We start from the raw sequence: 19,170 nt of genomic DNA, 5'->3' as shown, positions 1-19,170 counted from the left end.
AGTGGCTAATGAAACCTGTAAATTAATCTGAAGAAGTGCATGACTGTCACGTCTATGTATGGAGGAGTGCTGTCGCAAAGTTCTTTTCTCTTTAAGAGTAAAACACGGGCGTCATCGAAAAAAAAATGAGGTAAAGGTGGAATTTGTCAATTGCCGGCCTCCCAAAGTGCATTGGAAATATTTACAAAGTGCAAAAAAATCAATATACTATGTACAAACAAGAATTCAACAAGGCAAGAGTTCCACAATAACTCTGAAATCATCATATATAAAAAAACAAACAGTAGTAGTGATAAACACAGCTGAAGAAGTGGGGTCATCCCTGTTCCCACATTTCTAAGACATCTTCAAAATTAGGTCTTGTGTTCCTACATTTCCCCTCAATTTAAGCCCTATCCTCCCACAAGATTCTTTGGAAGCACTTTATAGTAAATAAATGAATGAATGAGTAGTAGAGATCGTCACAATCCCAATCATTATAGACAAAATAAAGTAGGCTGATCGAAAAGGGTTTTGGCTGAAGCAGAGCTTACAGATGCCGAAATGTGGGAACATAGGGCTGTGGGAATATAGGCACTCTCCCGAGCAAGTTACCTTCAGGAGCCGAGAGGCCCTCCTTTAAACCCCATAGCCCCTCCCACTGGGCGTCAATAATTATATAACTGGAGCCAAAACATTTTGTTTTAACATTTAAGACATCTTAACCTTTTTAAACCATACCTCTCACATTTTTAGATGGTAGTAAATTTAAACCCAAAACACATTTTTAGGGAAATGATTAACTACAACACACAAAGATTAAATTTTAGAGACCATGTGACCTCCTTGGCCCGCCATACCGCCTATTTACCGTGCGGAAATGGTGCGTTCTGTTTCCTCATTCAAAACACGCGCGAGCCATGGCGGAGCGCGGATAGAACGCACCTGAGCAGGTAAGTGAACCCTGTAGTGTGTAAATGTATGTAAGAGTAGAGCTCCAAAGTGTGCAGTCCTGTTTATTCTGCAGAACGGAGAGAGACAAGTGAATACTGGCGTTGGTGTGTGTGTGTGTGTGTGTGTGTGTGTGTTTGTGTGTTTGTGTGTTTGTGTGTTGGTGTGTGTGCGCGCGCGTGCCGCTGTGTGTACTTGCGTGCTCTGCGCGCAGTGAGTGACGGTGCCGCTCCGTCACATGTGTATTACCCCGAAAGTCCACAGGATGCGGGTGCTATGGCTGCGCAGCGTGTTTGCTCCGTCCGAGGGGTTGCGCCCTGTATCACAGGACGCGTGTTCGGAGCCTAGCGCCAGCTCAGATCAGGCGGGATCAGCTGGGTCCAGCACTGAGAGAACCACATACAAACAACAGGTCACAGAGCCTTTCTGTGCTTGAATTTCTGCTCATTTGGAGAGTATTCTGTTACTTTTGTGCTTTAATCAACACTGAGTACGCTACATTACTATAAAGTTTTGTTTTTGCAGATTTAGAAGAGTTTAATATGAATAATCTATCTCTATTTTGTTGTCCTGTTACCTTCTGACACAGTGATCATCTTAAAGTCCTGTTACCTTCTTACACAGTGATCATCTTAAAGTCCTGTTACCTTCTGACACAGTGATCATCTTAAAGTCCTGTTACCTTCTGACACAGTGATCATCTTAATGTCCTGTTACCTTCTGACACAGTGATCATCTTAAAGTCCTGTTACCTTCTGACACAGTGATCATCTTAAAGTCCTGTTACCTTCTGACACAGTCATCATCTTAAAGTCCTGTTACCTTCTGACACAGTGATCATCTTAAAGTCCTGTTACCTTCTGACACAGTGATCATCTTAAAGTCCTGTTACCTTCTTACACAGTGATCATCTTAAAGTCCTGTTACCTTCTTACACAGTGATCATCTTAAAGTCCTGTTACCTTCTGACACAGTGATCATCTTAAAGTCCTGTTACCTTCTGACACAGTGATCATCTTAATGTCCTGTTACCTTCTGACACAGTGATCATCTTAAAGTCCTGTTACCTTCTGACACAGTGATCATCTTAAAGTCCTGTTACCTTCTGACACAGTCATCATCTTAAAGTCCTGTTACCTTCTGACACAGTGATCATCTTAAAGTCCTGTTACCTTCTGACACAGTGATCATCTTAAAGTCCTGTTACCTTCTTACACAGTGATCATCTTAAAGTCCTGTTACCTTCTGACACAGTCATCATCTTAAAGTCCTGTTACCTTCTGACACAGTGATCATCTTAAAGTCCTGTTACCTTCTGACACAGTGATCATCTTAAAGTCCTGTTACCTTCTGACACAGTCATCATCTTAAAGTCATGTTGTAGTCGACATGGATCACTGATCTGTGATTGTTTGTAGCTTACATCCATAATCGATAAGCATTTCTGATCCATACGATCTTTAAACGGTCGGGAGTCCGTATTGGGTGTTTTATTTTGAAATTGGCGGATGTTGCATGTGATCCTCGTGCCTGACTTCCTTTCCAGGTCGTTCTTTTCGGTGCAGATTGATGCGTGCCGGGCTCCATTGAAAATAGACTCGTATCAAGCGTATCTCTGGCGGTGCGGTGCGGGGGCACGCTCCCAAGACGGAGCTGAGACGCACCGCAGCGCGCCCTGTGGACCCTAGAGCCTTGACTAGAATGGGAACGTATTGGCTGCGCAGTGTGGCGCAGCCGTAACCCACCGCGGAGATAGAGCTGATAGTGTGTTGAGTATACTGGCCATCAACAGCCTGAGTTGGCTCATAAATGTGAAACTCACTGAGTCACTGAGATCCAGAATTAAAGCAACAGTAACCTCTGTGGCCCCTTGTTTACATCCATTGAATCCAGCAGATGCACACAGCCTGAGCTCTCTGGTGCACACTCTAGAGGTATCCTCCAGTAAGAAGTGTGTTGCATAGATATGTATGTGTACTCTTACATTCATGACATGGCTAGTTGTGTATGTGAACTCAAGGTTTGACAGTAGTAGAAGTACATCTCTAGCCTTAAGGGTTGTTCAGACCTTTGCATGCCTCTGGATGATCAGATCACAAGTAGAGAGCTTTAATTAGGAGCTCACAGTTTGCATTTTAATTAATCTATTCACCACTTTTGAGCAGATCTCACTTCCCCCACTGTAAACAAGCAAACACAGAGCCTCGTTCAGCTTCATTAGACTTTTAAAAACACAGATTTTAAATTAAAAAACTGTGTTGCAGACTTTTAGCACCTAGAGAGCGATAGCTGCCCTCATGTGAAGCAGCAGGAGCTGCTAATCACAGAGTGATTAGACAAAACACTAAAGGATGGATGATTAACACACAGTTCCACGTTAATAACTCCTAATCCTCCAGAGACGGGGACTCCAGCTTAAGACTTGGACTCAAGTTACACTAATGTTGCACACAAACACACTTGAGACTTGACCTGGGGGAGTCCAAGTCAAGTCTCAAATGTGTTGTAAAACAACAATTTTCACACAGTGGAGAAGCATGTGGCCTGCACTCCACTTGATCATTGCTGTGGATACAGGGAGGATGGGCGGTACTAAATAAGGCCCAGAACAGAAACGTACACTGCTAGACCTCCTCTATACACGGCCTGAGTGAGGTGCACTTACATCTTAAGGTGGTTCACTTGGGATTTGATAACCCAGAAGGGATGTAGGTGCTAAATTTAAATGTCTTAGCCTTGATAGGAGCACTGGGTGTGCAGCACTCTTGCTATAAAAACTCATACTATCTTTTTAGAGGTAATAATCACACAAAGCTGAAATGAAAGAGATCTATCATAAAGAGTGGGCGGTGCTGCGTGGGATTTTGCACACAGGATGCATGAAGCTATCTACATGTGATCCAATCACAGGGTGCTGGTTGATATTAGGTGTAAGCAGGGCTGGCTCTGTAATTTCTAGTCCTACAACACCCACCGGTTGCATTTTTGGAACGCAGCATGGAGCAGGACTGCCGGACAGCTGGAGTCATGTGACCGAGGTTTTCCTGCTGTTATTACTGAATCAAGGATTCTCCTCCTCCTCTCCTCATCCATGTTGTCTTTCTGGTCCTCTGAAAACCTCTGACTTGATGACTGGCTCCACTCAAAATGACATTTTGTTTTCATATTTAAGTTAAAATCGATCTGGTGATAACACAGAGTGTTTTATTCTGAAAATTAACCGGATGTTTTCATTGTGTTTTGGTGCCTGACTTCCTGTCCTGCTCCATCTGCTCTGTTGAGATTGATGCGTCGTGCTCCAAATATAGAAGTCTCGCGTATCTGATCAGGAGGGCTCCGACCTGCCGGATCAGAGACGTAGCCGGTACAAATTGAAGCTGAGTCAGAGGAATTTAACACATTGACTAGAATAGAAACCTATTAGATCTGGTGATGTGACGGATCAGAGACTGACCTAACACAGATCTGGTGGAATTTGGCCACAACAGTCTATCTAGACACTTATCCTAATTGGCATCCACCCAGTTTCAGTTCTTAATAGGGATGTTACAATTAATCAAGTATTGATTAATTGATTGTTAAGAACTTACTCAAACACATTTTTTATATCATGTGGAACAAACATCATGTGGTCTCATATTTGGTTCAGCTATCAGGGAGGTGTTTGAAGTTTAAAGCATGTTTGGATGTGAATCAGCTGACTGAAGGTGTTGCACACAACAGGGACTCTGGGCTGGGGGCTGCGGCTGAGTGACAGGTCTCCACAGGCGCCTTTTTTCTCTGCCACCAGACTGATTATGACCCGGTTGCGCTCCCGGCTGACACCTGACCACGTTCACATGCTTATTTTTCTCAATAAGAACGAGTAGACAGAAAACTGAACACTGTGAGTCTGAAATATGTTTCTGTTCAGTTCCCTTGTTGAAGTCTGAGCCTTCACTTCTATGTTATGTCTGCAGAGATTATGAGCCTGCTCCACATGTTGATATTCAGCATGTGTAACATTTTGAACACCTCAATACGATCCGTAGATATTCAATACTGTCAGTTATATACATTGTGTTGTGAAGGACAATTTGATTCAGGGTAAAAAACGCATTTGGCATTGATTTTGACATGGAAAACATTTTTTTAAATGATTAATCGATAATTAATCGTTAACATTTCCAAAGATCGATCACGAAAAATACTTGAAATTTACATCCCTAGTTCTTAGACCTGTTCATAAAATGAATCAAGCAAATAGTCCCATATCAATCTCTAAGCTCATGCTGGGTGTGATGATTGAAAACAGATGGAGCATTTCCGAGTGCCATCTTCACAGCAAAGGCCATCATAATTACTGGATGGATGATTCAATCTATACCATTTGATATCAAATGATTAAAAATTTAAAGGCTGAATCCAATTTCCTCACAGGCCTTCTGACCTTTAAAGGCTGGAATATGGTTTGAAACCAGCAGCTTCATTAACTGGGTGGATGTGTGCATGTGGGTGTGAGTGTCAGTGTAGGAGTGGGGAGGGTTCATCCACAGGCACATTCTGTGTGTCTCTCTCTCTTTCTTAACACTTCCTGTTAGTTCAAACCAAAAAGGAAGTCGTATACACACTCCAGGAGAAGTTATTTTGAGACGAGAGAAAAACCCCTTCAAACAATGACATGGCAGCGAAGTAGAAATCAATCTAACGTGACAACTCTATTGTGGAGCGCACTTAAGTCTGAGAACAGGCAGGTCTGTCTGTGACATAAAACCCGCCAACAAAAGTAACGGAAAAGGAAAAAACACGGTTCACATCTGTGTGATCTGTGTTTGAGAGCATGTGACAGTTTCAGTGTGTATGTTTGGGTGGGTGGGGGCGTGTTGATGTGGAATAAAAATGTCACGAGTAAAGTTTAATCTGGCCTGAGATATGAACCAAATCTTATGTAATGCCTCGCCTAATGTGACCTTTCTTTCCACAGATTGAGAGATTGGATGTTCCGTCTGTTTTATTCTTTCAAACAGCAACATCAACACCTTTAACCTGACTGTAATAAATACTTTATCAGTGTTTTGTTAGAAGCGCTACTGAAAAGGAAACAGAGCCACACACAGAGGAGACTTTCATGTGTTACTATAAAAGACGAGAGAGAGATAACAACAAAGTGTTCATGAGAAGGTTAGAGGTCATTGAAGACTAACAGAGCTCTATCCTGTAGGCGGAAAAAAATGTTAACGATCTTAATTTACTTTTTGGTCTGAGGTTAGAGGTTTGGAAACTGAAAACTATGGCTCAAGTTCTGCCAGAGATGATTTCAAAAGATTGTTGTTATATAATAAGTGAAATAGTTCAACCTCTCACCCTTTTTGAAGCGCAGATTCCTCAGGACTCCGTCTAACCCCTGCCTCCCCTCACCTCCAAGCTCCTCCAAAACGACGCCCCCGCTCACATGCAGCACCGCTGATTCACGACCATATAATGTGACTGATTCAAAACCGGTCCTCAGCACGTTTTGTATTTTGCACTACGTCAACTCATGTCTCAGTCAGCGGTAAGAAAACACCAAAACATTCTCATAGTGAAAGTTAAAAACACAAACAAACATGAAATGTACGCTTTGCAGGAGGCGGGCAGAACGGCAGGAAGGGATTTGATTGGTTTCATCATTTGGCTCCTGATGGCAGGGATTGGTTGGTGTTTTCCCAGGTTTACTCCGGCTGTAGATAGCAGCTTTTTTTCATTCTTTTTTAAGAACACATTATGTATTGATTGCCATCGGGACATAAAGATAATTTTAACCAGTATAACAAAAAGTGTATCTCAATCTGACTACCAACCCCAGCTTTAAAGCAGCTTTAGATGTGCAGAACAGAAATGAGCAAGAAAACCAACCTGAGCAGGACAGACTAAAGAAACACAAGCTGCAAAAACCACATCATTTATCGGGCTAAAGTCTGGATTACACTTCTGCATCAAATTGACGACGTAGCCTACGCCATAGGTCTGCGTTGCTCTTTTCTGGTGCAGAAGCCTACACACACGCAACGTTGTGCACCTCCTCCAAAACATGCACAACGATGTGGACCACTAGCCCTGTGATTGGTCCGCTTAACAGCATTGTATTTCCTACATTTACATCAGGAATCTCTGTCCATCAGCCGTGCATTTCATCTCCTCTCTATTCTTCCCTGTAATTACTGTTGTATGATAAACGGCAACATGTATCAGCTCTAAATTAACATAATACGTTTGTAATCGCTGTGAAACAGTAAACAGAGAACGTAGTGAGGCCAGAAACAGGCGACCCGACTGTCAGAGAGGCCACACTGCCCTCAAGCATTTTGGCGGAGTACTGCAGAGCTACACGGACACATCAACGCACACATTTCTAGGATGGAAAATTGAGGTAAAAAAATCTGAAATGAGGCACCAACACCCTGAAAAGAGAGCGAAGTGTCAAAACGGCAAATGGTCTATCAGAGAGAAGCCTTCACACAGATGCATACCAAGGAACAGAGACAGTCTCACTCACTTCCACTGAAACAAAAAAACAGCTTAGTTTGATGTAAAAGCTCCATTTATAATCCCTGCAATCCTCTGTAATCCTTCAAGCTGCTCTTATAACTTGTTTTCCTTATTATTGCCAAAATATACAAAGCTAACGTGTTTTTCATTCATTGGTCCCAGTTTCAACAAAGACTGACTCCTCTGAGAGCTCAGGAGGCACAGCTCTGTTTTTACCTGCTGTCTGAGTGCTCACGGAGTACTTTGATCTGTATACCCAAACCTGAGGCGGTGCTTGTTCACTTTAACACTTGGATTCTATGTCGGACGGATACCCTGTTTGAGCTTCTCCCAAAGTCTGTGTGTTCTCCGGTCCAAAGGTCCCTGAAGAGTCGTCAAACACAAATAAAGTGTTCCTCAGCAGCATCGGCGCTGCAGGCCGAGCGACCGACACAGAATGCAGATGACTGATGGCTTATTAAGTGCTAATATATGTAACAGCAATAAAAGCAGACAGAGATGGATACTGATTTCTTCCACACTTGGCTCAGACTTCCATATCCGCTAACGACTTGTCAGCTCATCTGCCAGCAAAGTGCAGCTACTACGCCTCCTGCCAGTAGAATGATTTCTCCTCCGCCCGGCATCGTAACGCTATATCAAAGTAACTGTCTCCATGTCTTGAACATCCTTGTCCACCGACTATGAGCCTCCTTCTATTTTTTTAATGCATGAACTTGACTACAGAGTCTGAATTTCAATTAGTAGCAGTGAAAACAGAGAAAGGATTGATGGTACAAATGAACAGACGTCAGCACATGAAGGAGGAGGAGGAGGAGAGTGCACCTGAGGAAGCACATTCATGACAGCTCTAGGCTTTGTGCAAGCTCATAATATCCATGTGTTAGTCTTTGACTTTTAAACTGCAATGTTTGTGAGTCTTGCAAAGCGTACGTCTGAATTTTGTTGTTGTGGCTTGGAAAAAGTTGTGTGTCTCCTGATGTGGTCTTTAATGGGGATGTTAACAGTTTATCCAGTATTGATTAATTGATTGTTAAAAACTTACTTGAACACATTTTTTTGTTTCGATTTCATATCACGTTGAACAAACATCATGTGGTGTTATATTTGATTCATCTATCAGGGAGATGTTTGAAGTTTAAAGCATGTTTGGATGTGAATCAGCTGACTGAAGGTGTTGCTCACAGCGGAGACGCTCAGCTGGAGGCTGGGCTGAGTGACAGGTCTCCACGAGCGCTTTTTTTCTCTGCCCTCGGACTGATTCTGACCCGGTTGCGCCCCCAGCTGACACCTGACCACGTTCACATGCTTATTTTTCTCAATAAGAATGAGTAGACAGAAAACTGAACACTGTGAGTCTGAAATATGTTTCTGTTCAGTTCCCTTGTTGAAGTCTGAGCCTTCACTTTTATGACTCTATGTCTGTGGAGATTATGAGCCTGCTCCACATGTTGATATTCTGCATGTTTAACATTTAGAACACCTCAATACGATCCGTAGATATTCAATACTGTCAGTTATATACATTGTGTTGTGAAGGAAATTTTTATTCAGGGGAAAAAAACATTTGGCATTGATTTTGACATGGAAAACTTTACGTTATTTTAATGATTAATCGATAATTAATCGTTAACATTTCCAAAGATCGATCTCGAAAAATGCTTGAAATTTACATCCCTAGTTCTTAGACCTGTCCATAAAATGAATCCCGCAAATAGTCCCATATCAATCTCTAAACTCATGCTGGGTGTGATGATTGAAAACAGATGGAGCATTTCCGAGTGCAACCTTCACAGTAAAGGCCATCATAAGTACTGGATGGATGATTAAATCTATTATATCTATCAATAATAAATAAATAAATATACACGTTGGCTGTTTTAAATGCTTTATTCTAATTGGCAAAAACCCACAACATCATTTCGCAAAGCCAAAAGCAGTGCCATGGACAGCCAGACAACACACGGGGAAGTGTAGCATTTGTAATCTTAGCTAGCAGAGTAGCCTCTTGTGTCTGGCCGTGACTTTGCTGAGTGTACACTGCGAGGCCCCCCTGAGAAACTTTGCCCCGGGCCCCATCAGACTCTAGATTCAGCACTGGTGCTGTTACACTCAAGGTTAGCAGGCAGGCTGGTGAAGTCACGGTGGCTGGGAAGTGCAATGCAAATTTACATTTTGGAAAACATTTTTACATTTTATAAAAATAAATTACATTAAACACTTTTACGAAGGCCATAGCAAATATACAAAATCAGAAACATTTTTACCAGTCCCGAAACAAAATTACAAACCCCAGAGGCTGACAGAAAAGGAATGTTCCAATGATTTTCAAAATAAAAGACGTCTGTAATATGGAAATGTGCAACAGCCAGGAAACTAATATATATTTGACATTACCAACCCCGTTTCCACTTAAATATTTTGATTCAGGTTGATAAGAGAACACCTCAAAATGTTTTCCTGCCAATCATAGCTATATCTGGAAATTCTGAAAATAAATTTCCAATGGTTTTTATTTTGAAATTCCAAATCAGATATAGCTGTGATTGGCAGGAAAACATTTTGAGTTGTTCTCTTATTGGTATGAGTCAAAATATTCTAGTGGAAACAGGGTTTTTAATGTAAATTATATATTAATTCACTGGCTGCTGCACATTTTCATATAACAGACGTCTTTTATTTTGAATCTGCTGTTTGTAAATTTGTTTCGGGGACTGGGAAAAATGTTCCGTCTCTTGTAAAAGTGTTTCTGATTTTGTAAAAATATTTTCCAAAATGTAAATTTGTCTCCAACTTTGTAAAAGTGTTTCATCCTTTGTAAATTTGCATCGCACTTTCCAGCCACCATATGAAGTTGATCCCCCACTGAGCTGCTCTCCGAGGTGGTAACAGAACTGTAACAGAAGTGAGATGATCGACGTCTGTGCAAACAGCAGAGCTAGCTGGATGAAGAGTGCTGTGCATGCTTGTCTGTGTGTGAAGTTGTTTGCCTACACGCCTGATTTGCTGTCACGATGCTGTAACTGTGTACAAACTCACACTGGGACACCGGTTTCATGTCGTTGTGTAGTTCAGTTTGAAAGGTGAAGTGTCAAAGGACCACTCAGTCACTCATTCTTGAAATCTGCATACTCTTCATGTTTGCAGGGACTCCCATAGTAACACAAACACTCCATAAAGAGGTTTGCTGCTGAATCAAAGTGAAAACTGAACCTCGAAGCTGGGAACAGAACTTATCTGATTGCATGTAAATTAAACTCGATGTTCCGTATTTGGCGTCATTGGGTTCCCAGAAAGTCTCTGCGATGTTCAATCACTGCTCTTATCTCCTCTCATGCTGTGGTCTGTGTAAACAGTAGCACAATTTAGAGAAATGTGTCCTCAGAGACTGTGCAGTGTTTGTTCGGGGTTTCATTAATGACAAACAGTTTTGCCGGTTTACGGTCACCCACCTCTTTAATCATCCTGCTGCCCTTTGTGTGTGTGTGTGTGTGTGTGTGCATGCGCGTGTGTGTGTGCGTGCGTGCGCGTGTGTTCAGGGTCAAGGTTAATCTAAGACATGTAGTGGTCTGAGCTCAGCTTAGGGGAAGAAATGTAAACACTGGAAAATCCTCAAAGTAAAAATGTGTCCCTACATGTGAGCAGTGTGTGTTTGTGTATGGCATTTCAACATGTTCCCATAAATATGGATGGGATGAATTCCATACATTGAAATGCCGAGCTGTATTTGGCGCAGATGAGGTCTGACTTTCAAAGACAAGGAGGCTGAGCTAAGATTCCCACAGGGATCATTTCAAGGTATCAAAGCTGTCGGGCCTCCTGACCTCGACGACATTTGTTTGCAGCTGACAAGAAGAAAAGTAGGGACTGAAAAAAGAAGGTCCCATATAACGACACGTGTGTTTTTCCTCGCCAATAGATACTTTAGTCATCCTCCAGCTGTGCAGCCCTGCGTGTGTGTTTATATGTTCTTTAGTATCCTGGTTTTGATCAGGTGTTTTAAAGCCGGGGTTGGTAGTCAGATTTAGATACACTTTTTGTTATACTGGTTAAAATGATCTTTCTGTCCTGATCAATACATAATGTGTTCTTGAAAAAGAGGTAAAAAGCCTCTATCTGCAGCTGGAGTAAACCTGTGAAAACACCAACCAATCCCTGCCATCAGGAGCCAAATGATGAAACCAATCAAATCCCGTCCTGACGTTCTGCCCGCCTCCTGCAAAGCGTATATTTCATGTTTGTTTGTGTTTTTAACTTTCACTATGAGAATGTTTTGGTGTTTTCTTACCGTTGATTGAGACATGAGTTGACGTAGTGCAAAACACAAAAGATGTGCTGAGGACTGGTTTTGAATCAGTCACCATCATATGGTTGTGAATCAGCGGTGCTGCATGTGAGCGGGGGCGTCGTGTTAAGGGAGCTCTGAGGGGAGTGGGTGAGGGGTTAGACGGAGTCCTGAGGAAATGCTACATTCAAATTCATGCTAGTTTTCCGTGGCTACCAACCCTAGCTTTAAGCTGTGTTGTGGATGAGATAGTATGTTGGAAGAGAAACAGATAGAGTGAGCCGAGTGACCCCGACTTCTCATCTCGCTCTCACTTCCTTGTTTTTTGCTGGTATCGCTCTCACAGAGCCGATGTTAGAAAGTGATGTAGCACTGAAGATCGTGGTGTGGTATTCAACGTATCCCTCTGAGACAAACTCACAGCTGGGCAGGTGCTCAGTATATCACTTCATGTTGTGATATTGTTTCAAAGCACGGCTCAAATTAAAATTACATGGACTACATTACACCCAAGACAACTTTCCCTGAGCAAGTTAAATTATGAGGATTCAACCAAAACATCTCTGACATGGATCTCAATTTATCTGCACACCTGCACAAACCACTTTCTGCAGTTTTAGTCCCACGCACATTAGAAAGCATGAATCGTTTAGGAAGACACCTGCAGTCAAGCACAGTAATTGTAGATTTCACTCAAAATAGTGTACAATTATGAAGAGAGAGTGTGTGCTGCTTTCACTACGCTCCACTAAGAATATAACGTCTACGCAGTATGTGTCCGAGTGGGAGACTGGGTGTACATGTAGCATGTGTGGGAGGAAAAGTAATGAGGCTAATTATCATGTGTAAACAGTCATTAATCATGGTCATTATAATAAACTGTGCACAAAGATTAGCATTCTGCTCTTCTTCAGTATCCCTCATGACTATTCACCAGCAGCTCCATACTCTGCTGTTGGTCATGTTTCAGGAGCTGTCGGTTCTTCATTATCACATGTGATTCATAAGAGCATATAAATCTATAGACACTATATACGCTCACTTATTTTCAATCATTCTAGCTGCCTTAATAATGCTCCTTTCCTCTCTTATTCTCCTCTATCCCTCTCTCCAACCCTTACTCGTTCTCAGCAGATGTCTGTCTAACATGCGTCTGGTCCTGCTGGAGGTTTCTGCCTATTCAAAGTTATATTTTTTGGTCTTTGTGTCTTTATGACAGGACAGCTGAAGACAGACATGAAATTTGGGGAGTAGAGAAAGGGGGAAGACATGCAGTACATGGGAGCGGTCGGGAGTCAAACCAGCAACCTCTGCATATGGCTTCTGTATGTGGGGTGCTTAGACCACTCGGCCACCAGCTCCCTGTTTCTGCCTGTTAAAGGAAGTTTGTCCTTGCCACTGTAACTTGCTAAATTCTGCGAAGTGCTCTGCTCATGGTGGATTAAGATGAGTCCTGTCTGTAAGATGGGACTGGATCTTATCCTGTCTTGATGTTGGGTACTGACACACTGGGATCATGTCTTTCCCTCTCTCCTCTCTCTTCCTGTCCCATTAAAGATAGTAACAATAGACCTTTCTGGAGTCCCTGAGCTCCCTTGTCTCGTAGGTTCCTCTGGATCTCTGCTGCTGTGGATGTGCCAGACTCCAGCTGCTACAACTACTACTATCCATCTCACCACTATCATCTCTCTCTCTCTCTTCATCTCCCTCTATCCCTCTCTCCAACACGGTCTCAGCAGATGTGTGTCTAACATGAGTCTGGTCCTGTTGGAGGTTTCTGCCTGTTAAAGGAAGTTTGTCCTTGCCACTGTAACTTGCTAAATGCTGCAAAGTGCTCTGCTCATGGTGAATTAAGATGAGATCAGACTGAGTCCTGTCTGTAGGATGGGACTGGATCTGATCCTGTCTTGATGTTGGGTCTTTGTTAATGATAGATCACAGAGTACGGTCTAGACCTGCTCTGTTTGGAAAGAGTCTGAGGATAATGTTTGTCGGGATTTGGCACTTTGTAAATTAAGAAATGATGTTTCCGTAAAGCACACCATGCTACATTCCTGAAACTCCATCTGACTCCTGGCTATAGGGGTGCCACTCTGCAGGTGCGCCACCCACCAATGGCCTAGTAGTGGGTTGGGGCACCAGTTGTGGTAAATAATAATAAAGACATTGTTTTAATAACGTATTAGTTAAAGTTTGAAGTACTTTATTACACACTGTTTTTCAGAAAATATCTGCAAACATAAGCTGTGTAGAAGCAGATACAACAATATAATACACATCACACAACTTGAGTAAATGCTTACACGCTAGTTAACTCCCTAGAGACATTTTCTTTCAAATTTTGGAATCACTGAATATCTTCTGATTAAGTTTGTGTCCACAGTCTGAACTGTTGTAGCTGAGATTGTGCTTGACTAATTAAATAAACAGTAAGGAGTTTATAGTATTTTTAAAATGATTCTGTCCCATCTGTCTTTTTATAGTTTTCTCATGAAATCATGAATGGAACTATCAATATTGTATTGAATTATTTTTCTCATTGTATTGATGAAATGTCTATTCTTGATGTATTGATGTACACTACCGTTCAAAAGTTTGGGGTCACTTAGAAATGTCCTTATTTTTGAAAGAAAAGCACTTTTTTTTCAATGAAGATAACATTAAATTAATCAGAAATACTCTCTATACATTGTTAATACGGTAAATGACTATTCTAGCTGCAAACGTTTGGTTTTTAATGGAATATCTACATAGGTGTATAGAGGCTCATTTCCAGCAACCATCACTCCAGTGTTCTAATGGTACATTGTGTTTGCTAATCGCGTTAGAAAGCTAATGGATGATTAGAAACACCTTGAAAACCCTTGTGCAGTTACATTAGGACAGCTGAAAACGGTTTTGCTGGTTAGAGAAGCTATAAAACTGGCCTTTCTTTGAGCTAGTTGAGTATCTGGAGCATCACATTTGTGGGTTTGATGATACTCTCAGAATGGCCAGAAAAAGAGAACTTTCATATGAAACTCCACAGTCTATTCTTGTTCTTAGAAATGAAGGCTATTCCATGCGAGAAATTTCCAAGAAACTGAACATTTCCTACAACGATGTGTACTACTCCCTTCAGAGAACAGCACAAACAGGTTCTAACCAGAGTAGAAAGAGAAGTAGGAGGCCCCGGTGCACAAGTGAACAAGAAGACAAGTACAGTAGAGTCTCTAGTTTGAGACACAGGTCCTGAACTGGCAGCTTCATTAAATGGTACCTGCAAAATGCCAGTGTCAACGTCTACATTGAAGAGGCGACTCCGGGATGCTGGCCTTCTAGGCAGAGTGGCAGAGAAAAGGCCATATCTGAGACTGGCCAATAAAAGGAAAAGATTAATATGGGCAAAAGAACACAGACATTGGACAGAGGAAGATTGGAAAAAAGTGTTATGGACAGACGAATCAAAGTTTCAGGTGTTTGGATCACACAGAAGAAGATAAGTGAGATACAGAACAAGTGAAAAGATGCTGGAAGAGTGCCTGACGTTATTTGTTAAGCATGGTGGAGGTAATGTGATGGTCTGGGGCTGCTTTGGTTCAGGTAAAGTGGGAGATTTGTAAAAAAATAAAAGGGATTTTGAATAATGAAGGCTATCACTGAATTTTGCAACGCCATGCCATACCCTGTGGACAGCGCTTGATTGGAGCCAATTTCCTCCTACAACAGGACAATGACCCAAAGCACACTTCCAGATTATGCAAGAACTATTTAGGGAAGAAGCAGGCAGCTGGTATTCTGTCTGTAATGGAGTGGACAGCACAGTCACCAGATCTCAACCCCATTGAGCTGTTGTGGGAGCAGCTTGACCGTATGGTACGCAAGAAGTGCCCATCAAGCCAATCCAATTTGTTGGAGTTGCTTCAGGAAGCGTGGGGTGATATTTCTTCAGATTCCCTCAACAAATAAACAGCTAGAATGCCAAAGGTCTGCAATGCTGTAATTACTGCAAAGGGAGCATTCTTTGATGAAAGCAAAGTCTGAAGGACAAAATTATTATTTCAACTAAAAATCATTATTTCTAACATTCTCAATGTCTTGACTATATTTTCTATTCATTTTGTAACTCATTTGATAAATAAAAGTGTGAGTTTTCATGGAAAACAAAAAATTGTCTGGGTGACCCCAAACTTTTGAACGGTAGTGTATATTAAGTGAAACACTATGGTAACTTAAACAGAATGTATTCCTTTTTAACATCTCATACTGTTGATTCATTAGTAGGATACTTTTTTCCAAATCAATCATATATTATTAGTTATTAACAAGCTTACTGTATCTGCCTCCACAGATGCTTCAGGTACGAGTTTTCCCACTCACGTCTGTATTTATGCATCTGTTTGTGTTTCAATGGGGCACGGGGTAGAGTACCAGATACAGCCGCAGCCGCAGACATGTTTGCTTCTGATTTCCTATGACTTTCTCTAACCCAATCAATGATGAGCACTTATTCCTCATGCCTAAAATCAACCAACCAAACCAACTGCTGCTATGTGAGTAGGCGGGAGCTATCTGATGTTGAATTCGGGCAGAATGGTGCTGCGTTCAAGGCAAATTAGAAATACGGGACAGAGCGAGTCCCATATTGATTCAAAACGGGACACAATGTATAATTGTGAAATACGGGATGATTCCGTATTTTACGGGACGGGTGGCAACCCTACCTGGCTAGTCCTGTCAGCTTGTCCATCTTATTAGCCAGAGATCCTATGTTGCCCATGATGAGAGAGGAGAGAGACAGCTTTTATCTCCTCTACATAAACCTCTGTCTTCTTATACCAGCTCTCCTCCCTCGTAGCTCTATGCCTTCTCTGCCTCTATGCGTCCTAAATCTCCAGAGTTCTGCAGAAATATCATGAGATGCTGCAGCTAGCAGAGAAATGTCCTGGGTGTTTGTATGTTTGAGTTTAACAAGGCAAAAGCTCTGTTTTTTTGTTTCCATTCACAAAGTTTTTTTGTGTGTCTCTTGAAACTTTTCTTTAATGGCAAAGCAGTTTTTGGTCTGAGGCGAAATGTCTTGGCTGCGGTGCAGTGAAAAGCTACTGGAGAAAATTGGCAGAGGAGAAAAATCTCTGTGGCAATAACACATCCAGCTCTCTGACATCTTTCAACTTGACATCATGCCATCAGACAAAACATATCAATAACATTTTCTCTGCAATTAAAAAATGATATATTCATTTTAGTTTTGCTGTTCTGTTCCCCCACAGCTGATGTCACTTCACTGATATAATGTCATAAGATTGATGCCAGAATGATGTCCCCCAGCAAAGGGGATCCAGTCTTGAGGATATCTCAACAGAAATAAGCAGGTCTAAAGTTTTGTTGATTGTGCTAAATGTTTGAGATGTCTGAAATCTGAATAACTGAACCAAATTAAATCCATACATCATCACAGAATAAATATGCTCTATGTGCTGGTTAAAATTTGTTTTATCCAAATTGAATCTCCTAAACCTTGAATAATGAGGCATGGAAGATCAGACAGATTACACCATCAGGGATAGAGGGCACAGTTAAATTGTGAGGTGAGATTAGAAAGTAAAGTACGACTGTAGAAAAGAGACAATGTCACAGACGTCTGAAGATAAGAAAATAAAAGTTCCTGCTTTGAGGAGAAAACGTGCAGCAGTAGTATGATAAAAAGAAAGTGTCCCTCTGTTTCATTGTTGGTTGTCTGCATTGTCCGTGTCCTTGTTATACAGTCTTTTCTTCTTCACTGATTCAATCTTCATTTCTTTATCTGAACCAAATCAAACGACCTAATTAAGACATAATGTTAGAAATACAAACTTGCCTTTAGCTCTGTGTGAATCTGAAGTGGGGCTCAGGTTGAATATGAACTTGATGACTGAGGCTTTTGATGGCTCTTTCCTAAACATATCTTTCTTTACCCGTTAACCAACCTCTTTCTTCGACTCCATTAGTCTTCCGCCGTAACCCATCACAGGCTCCTTTGAGCAGTCGTTTGGATTGGTAGGTAAACAGAGGTAAGAATGGAGGTTAGAAGACACAAAACACAACAAGGTGTGGGATCAAGCGGCAACCTCCGGTCTTAAAATATGAAGCCCATGCGGGAGCGCTAGAAACTGCAGTTCATTGAGTGTCCACTAGAGACTGACTGCAGAAAGATCGGAAACAACATACACACCCATTCAAAGAGACAATCTTTACAGCAGAAAACAAACATGTTTACTGCCTGGTCCAAAAACGGTTTGGGTCTTAATAGCTAGTTTCTCTATCAACACACACTGTGCAGGGGTGATTTTTTTATAGCTAGTTATTTTCGAAAATATTAAACTGACTTGATTAATCGGCGGGAACCCTGGAGCTGTTAGCTCTAGCTACCTCAATAACACTTCAAGTTCATCAACTATCATCTCTCTCTCTTCATCTCCCTCTATCCCTCTCTCCAACACGGTCTCAGCAGATATGTGTCTAACATGAGTCTGGTCCTGCTGGAGGTTTCTGCCTGTTAAAGGAAGTTTGTCCTTGCCACTGTAACTTGCTAAATGCTGCAAAGTGCTCTGCTCATGGTGGATTAAGATGAGATCAGACTGAGTCCTGTCTGTGAGATGGGACTGGATCTGATCCAGTCTTGATGTTGGGTCTTTGTTAATAATAGAACATAGAGAACAGTCTAGAACTGCTCTGTTTGGAGAGAGTCTGAGAATAATGTTTGTTGTGATTTGGAGCTTTATAAATAAAGATTGATTGATTGACCTGAATTTGTTCATCTCATCCACTCACTAGACTTTAGTTTTTGCACAACTTTAAGAAAGTAAGACTTGAAAACAAGCTCATCTCTTCATTATGACCCTTAAATTATAACAGAGTGATTTTAATGAATTGATGGCAGAGAACAAAATTCAGTTGAAATTTCAAACTATTTCTATTTTTCCGTGTGAGTTTGTTGATTTAGTTAATTGATTGTTTTGTGTTTTTCTTGGCTTTTCTCATCGGCGTGACTCAGAAGCAACATCTTGATGTGAAATGTGTCTCATCAGACTCCCAGGACTCAGCCAAGCTTGAAGTTTAAAGAAAAGGCCTAATTTGGATCATCATCTCATCTTTCTTATTGAGCAGACGTTGGTACGAGCCCAATCATTTCACTGAACATGAATTATTTTTGTTTCTGAGTCACATTTAAAAATCTCTTCTTATAATTAATGGAAGAGTTTCTGCTCTCTGACCAACAACAGCGTCAAAGCCAAATAGACTGCTCAACATTGTCTCCAGCAGTGTTTGTGGATGTGTCTCCAGAAGATTCAAGGGACCAGCTGTCGGTGAGGCGGCTGAATGAGCTCGTATTTTAAAGCAGCAACATGTGTGTGTTATTCATTTTATAAACTCTGCTTCAATGCTTCTGAGGAGTTTTTAATCAGTTAAATTAATTTAATCTTCCCAGA

At 41.5% G+C, this 19,170-nt stretch overlaps 1 protein-coding gene across 2 annotated transcripts in view; it reads left to right on the top strand.

Moving 5' to 3' along the window:
- Positions 1–759: 759 nt before the first annotated feature.
- LOC117816006 (tubulin beta chain) overlaps positions 760–19,170 on the top strand; it is a 37,142-nt gene continuing 18,731 nt past the window's right edge. The window contains exon 1 of one of the 2 annotated variants that reach the window (XM_034688057.1): positions 760–932. In XM_034688057.1, the coding sequence (XP_034543948.1) occupies positions 775–932 (158 nt within the window). In that variant the 5' untranslated portion in view covers positions 760–774. The remainder of the gene's footprint in view (positions 933–19,170) is intronic. The other variant, XM_034688058.1, reaches the window with a different exon arrangement.

Source organism: Notolabrus celidotus, chromosome 7 (genome assembly GCF_009762535.1).
Source record: "Notolabrus celidotus isolate fNotCel1 chromosome 7, fNotCel1.pri, whole genome shotgun sequence".
Classification (NCBI taxonomy): Eukaryota; Metazoa; Chordata; class Actinopteri; order Labriformes; family Labridae; genus Notolabrus; species Notolabrus celidotus.
Note: the sequence above shows the minus strand (reverse complement) of the source record. Positions and strands in the feature narration are given on the sequence as shown.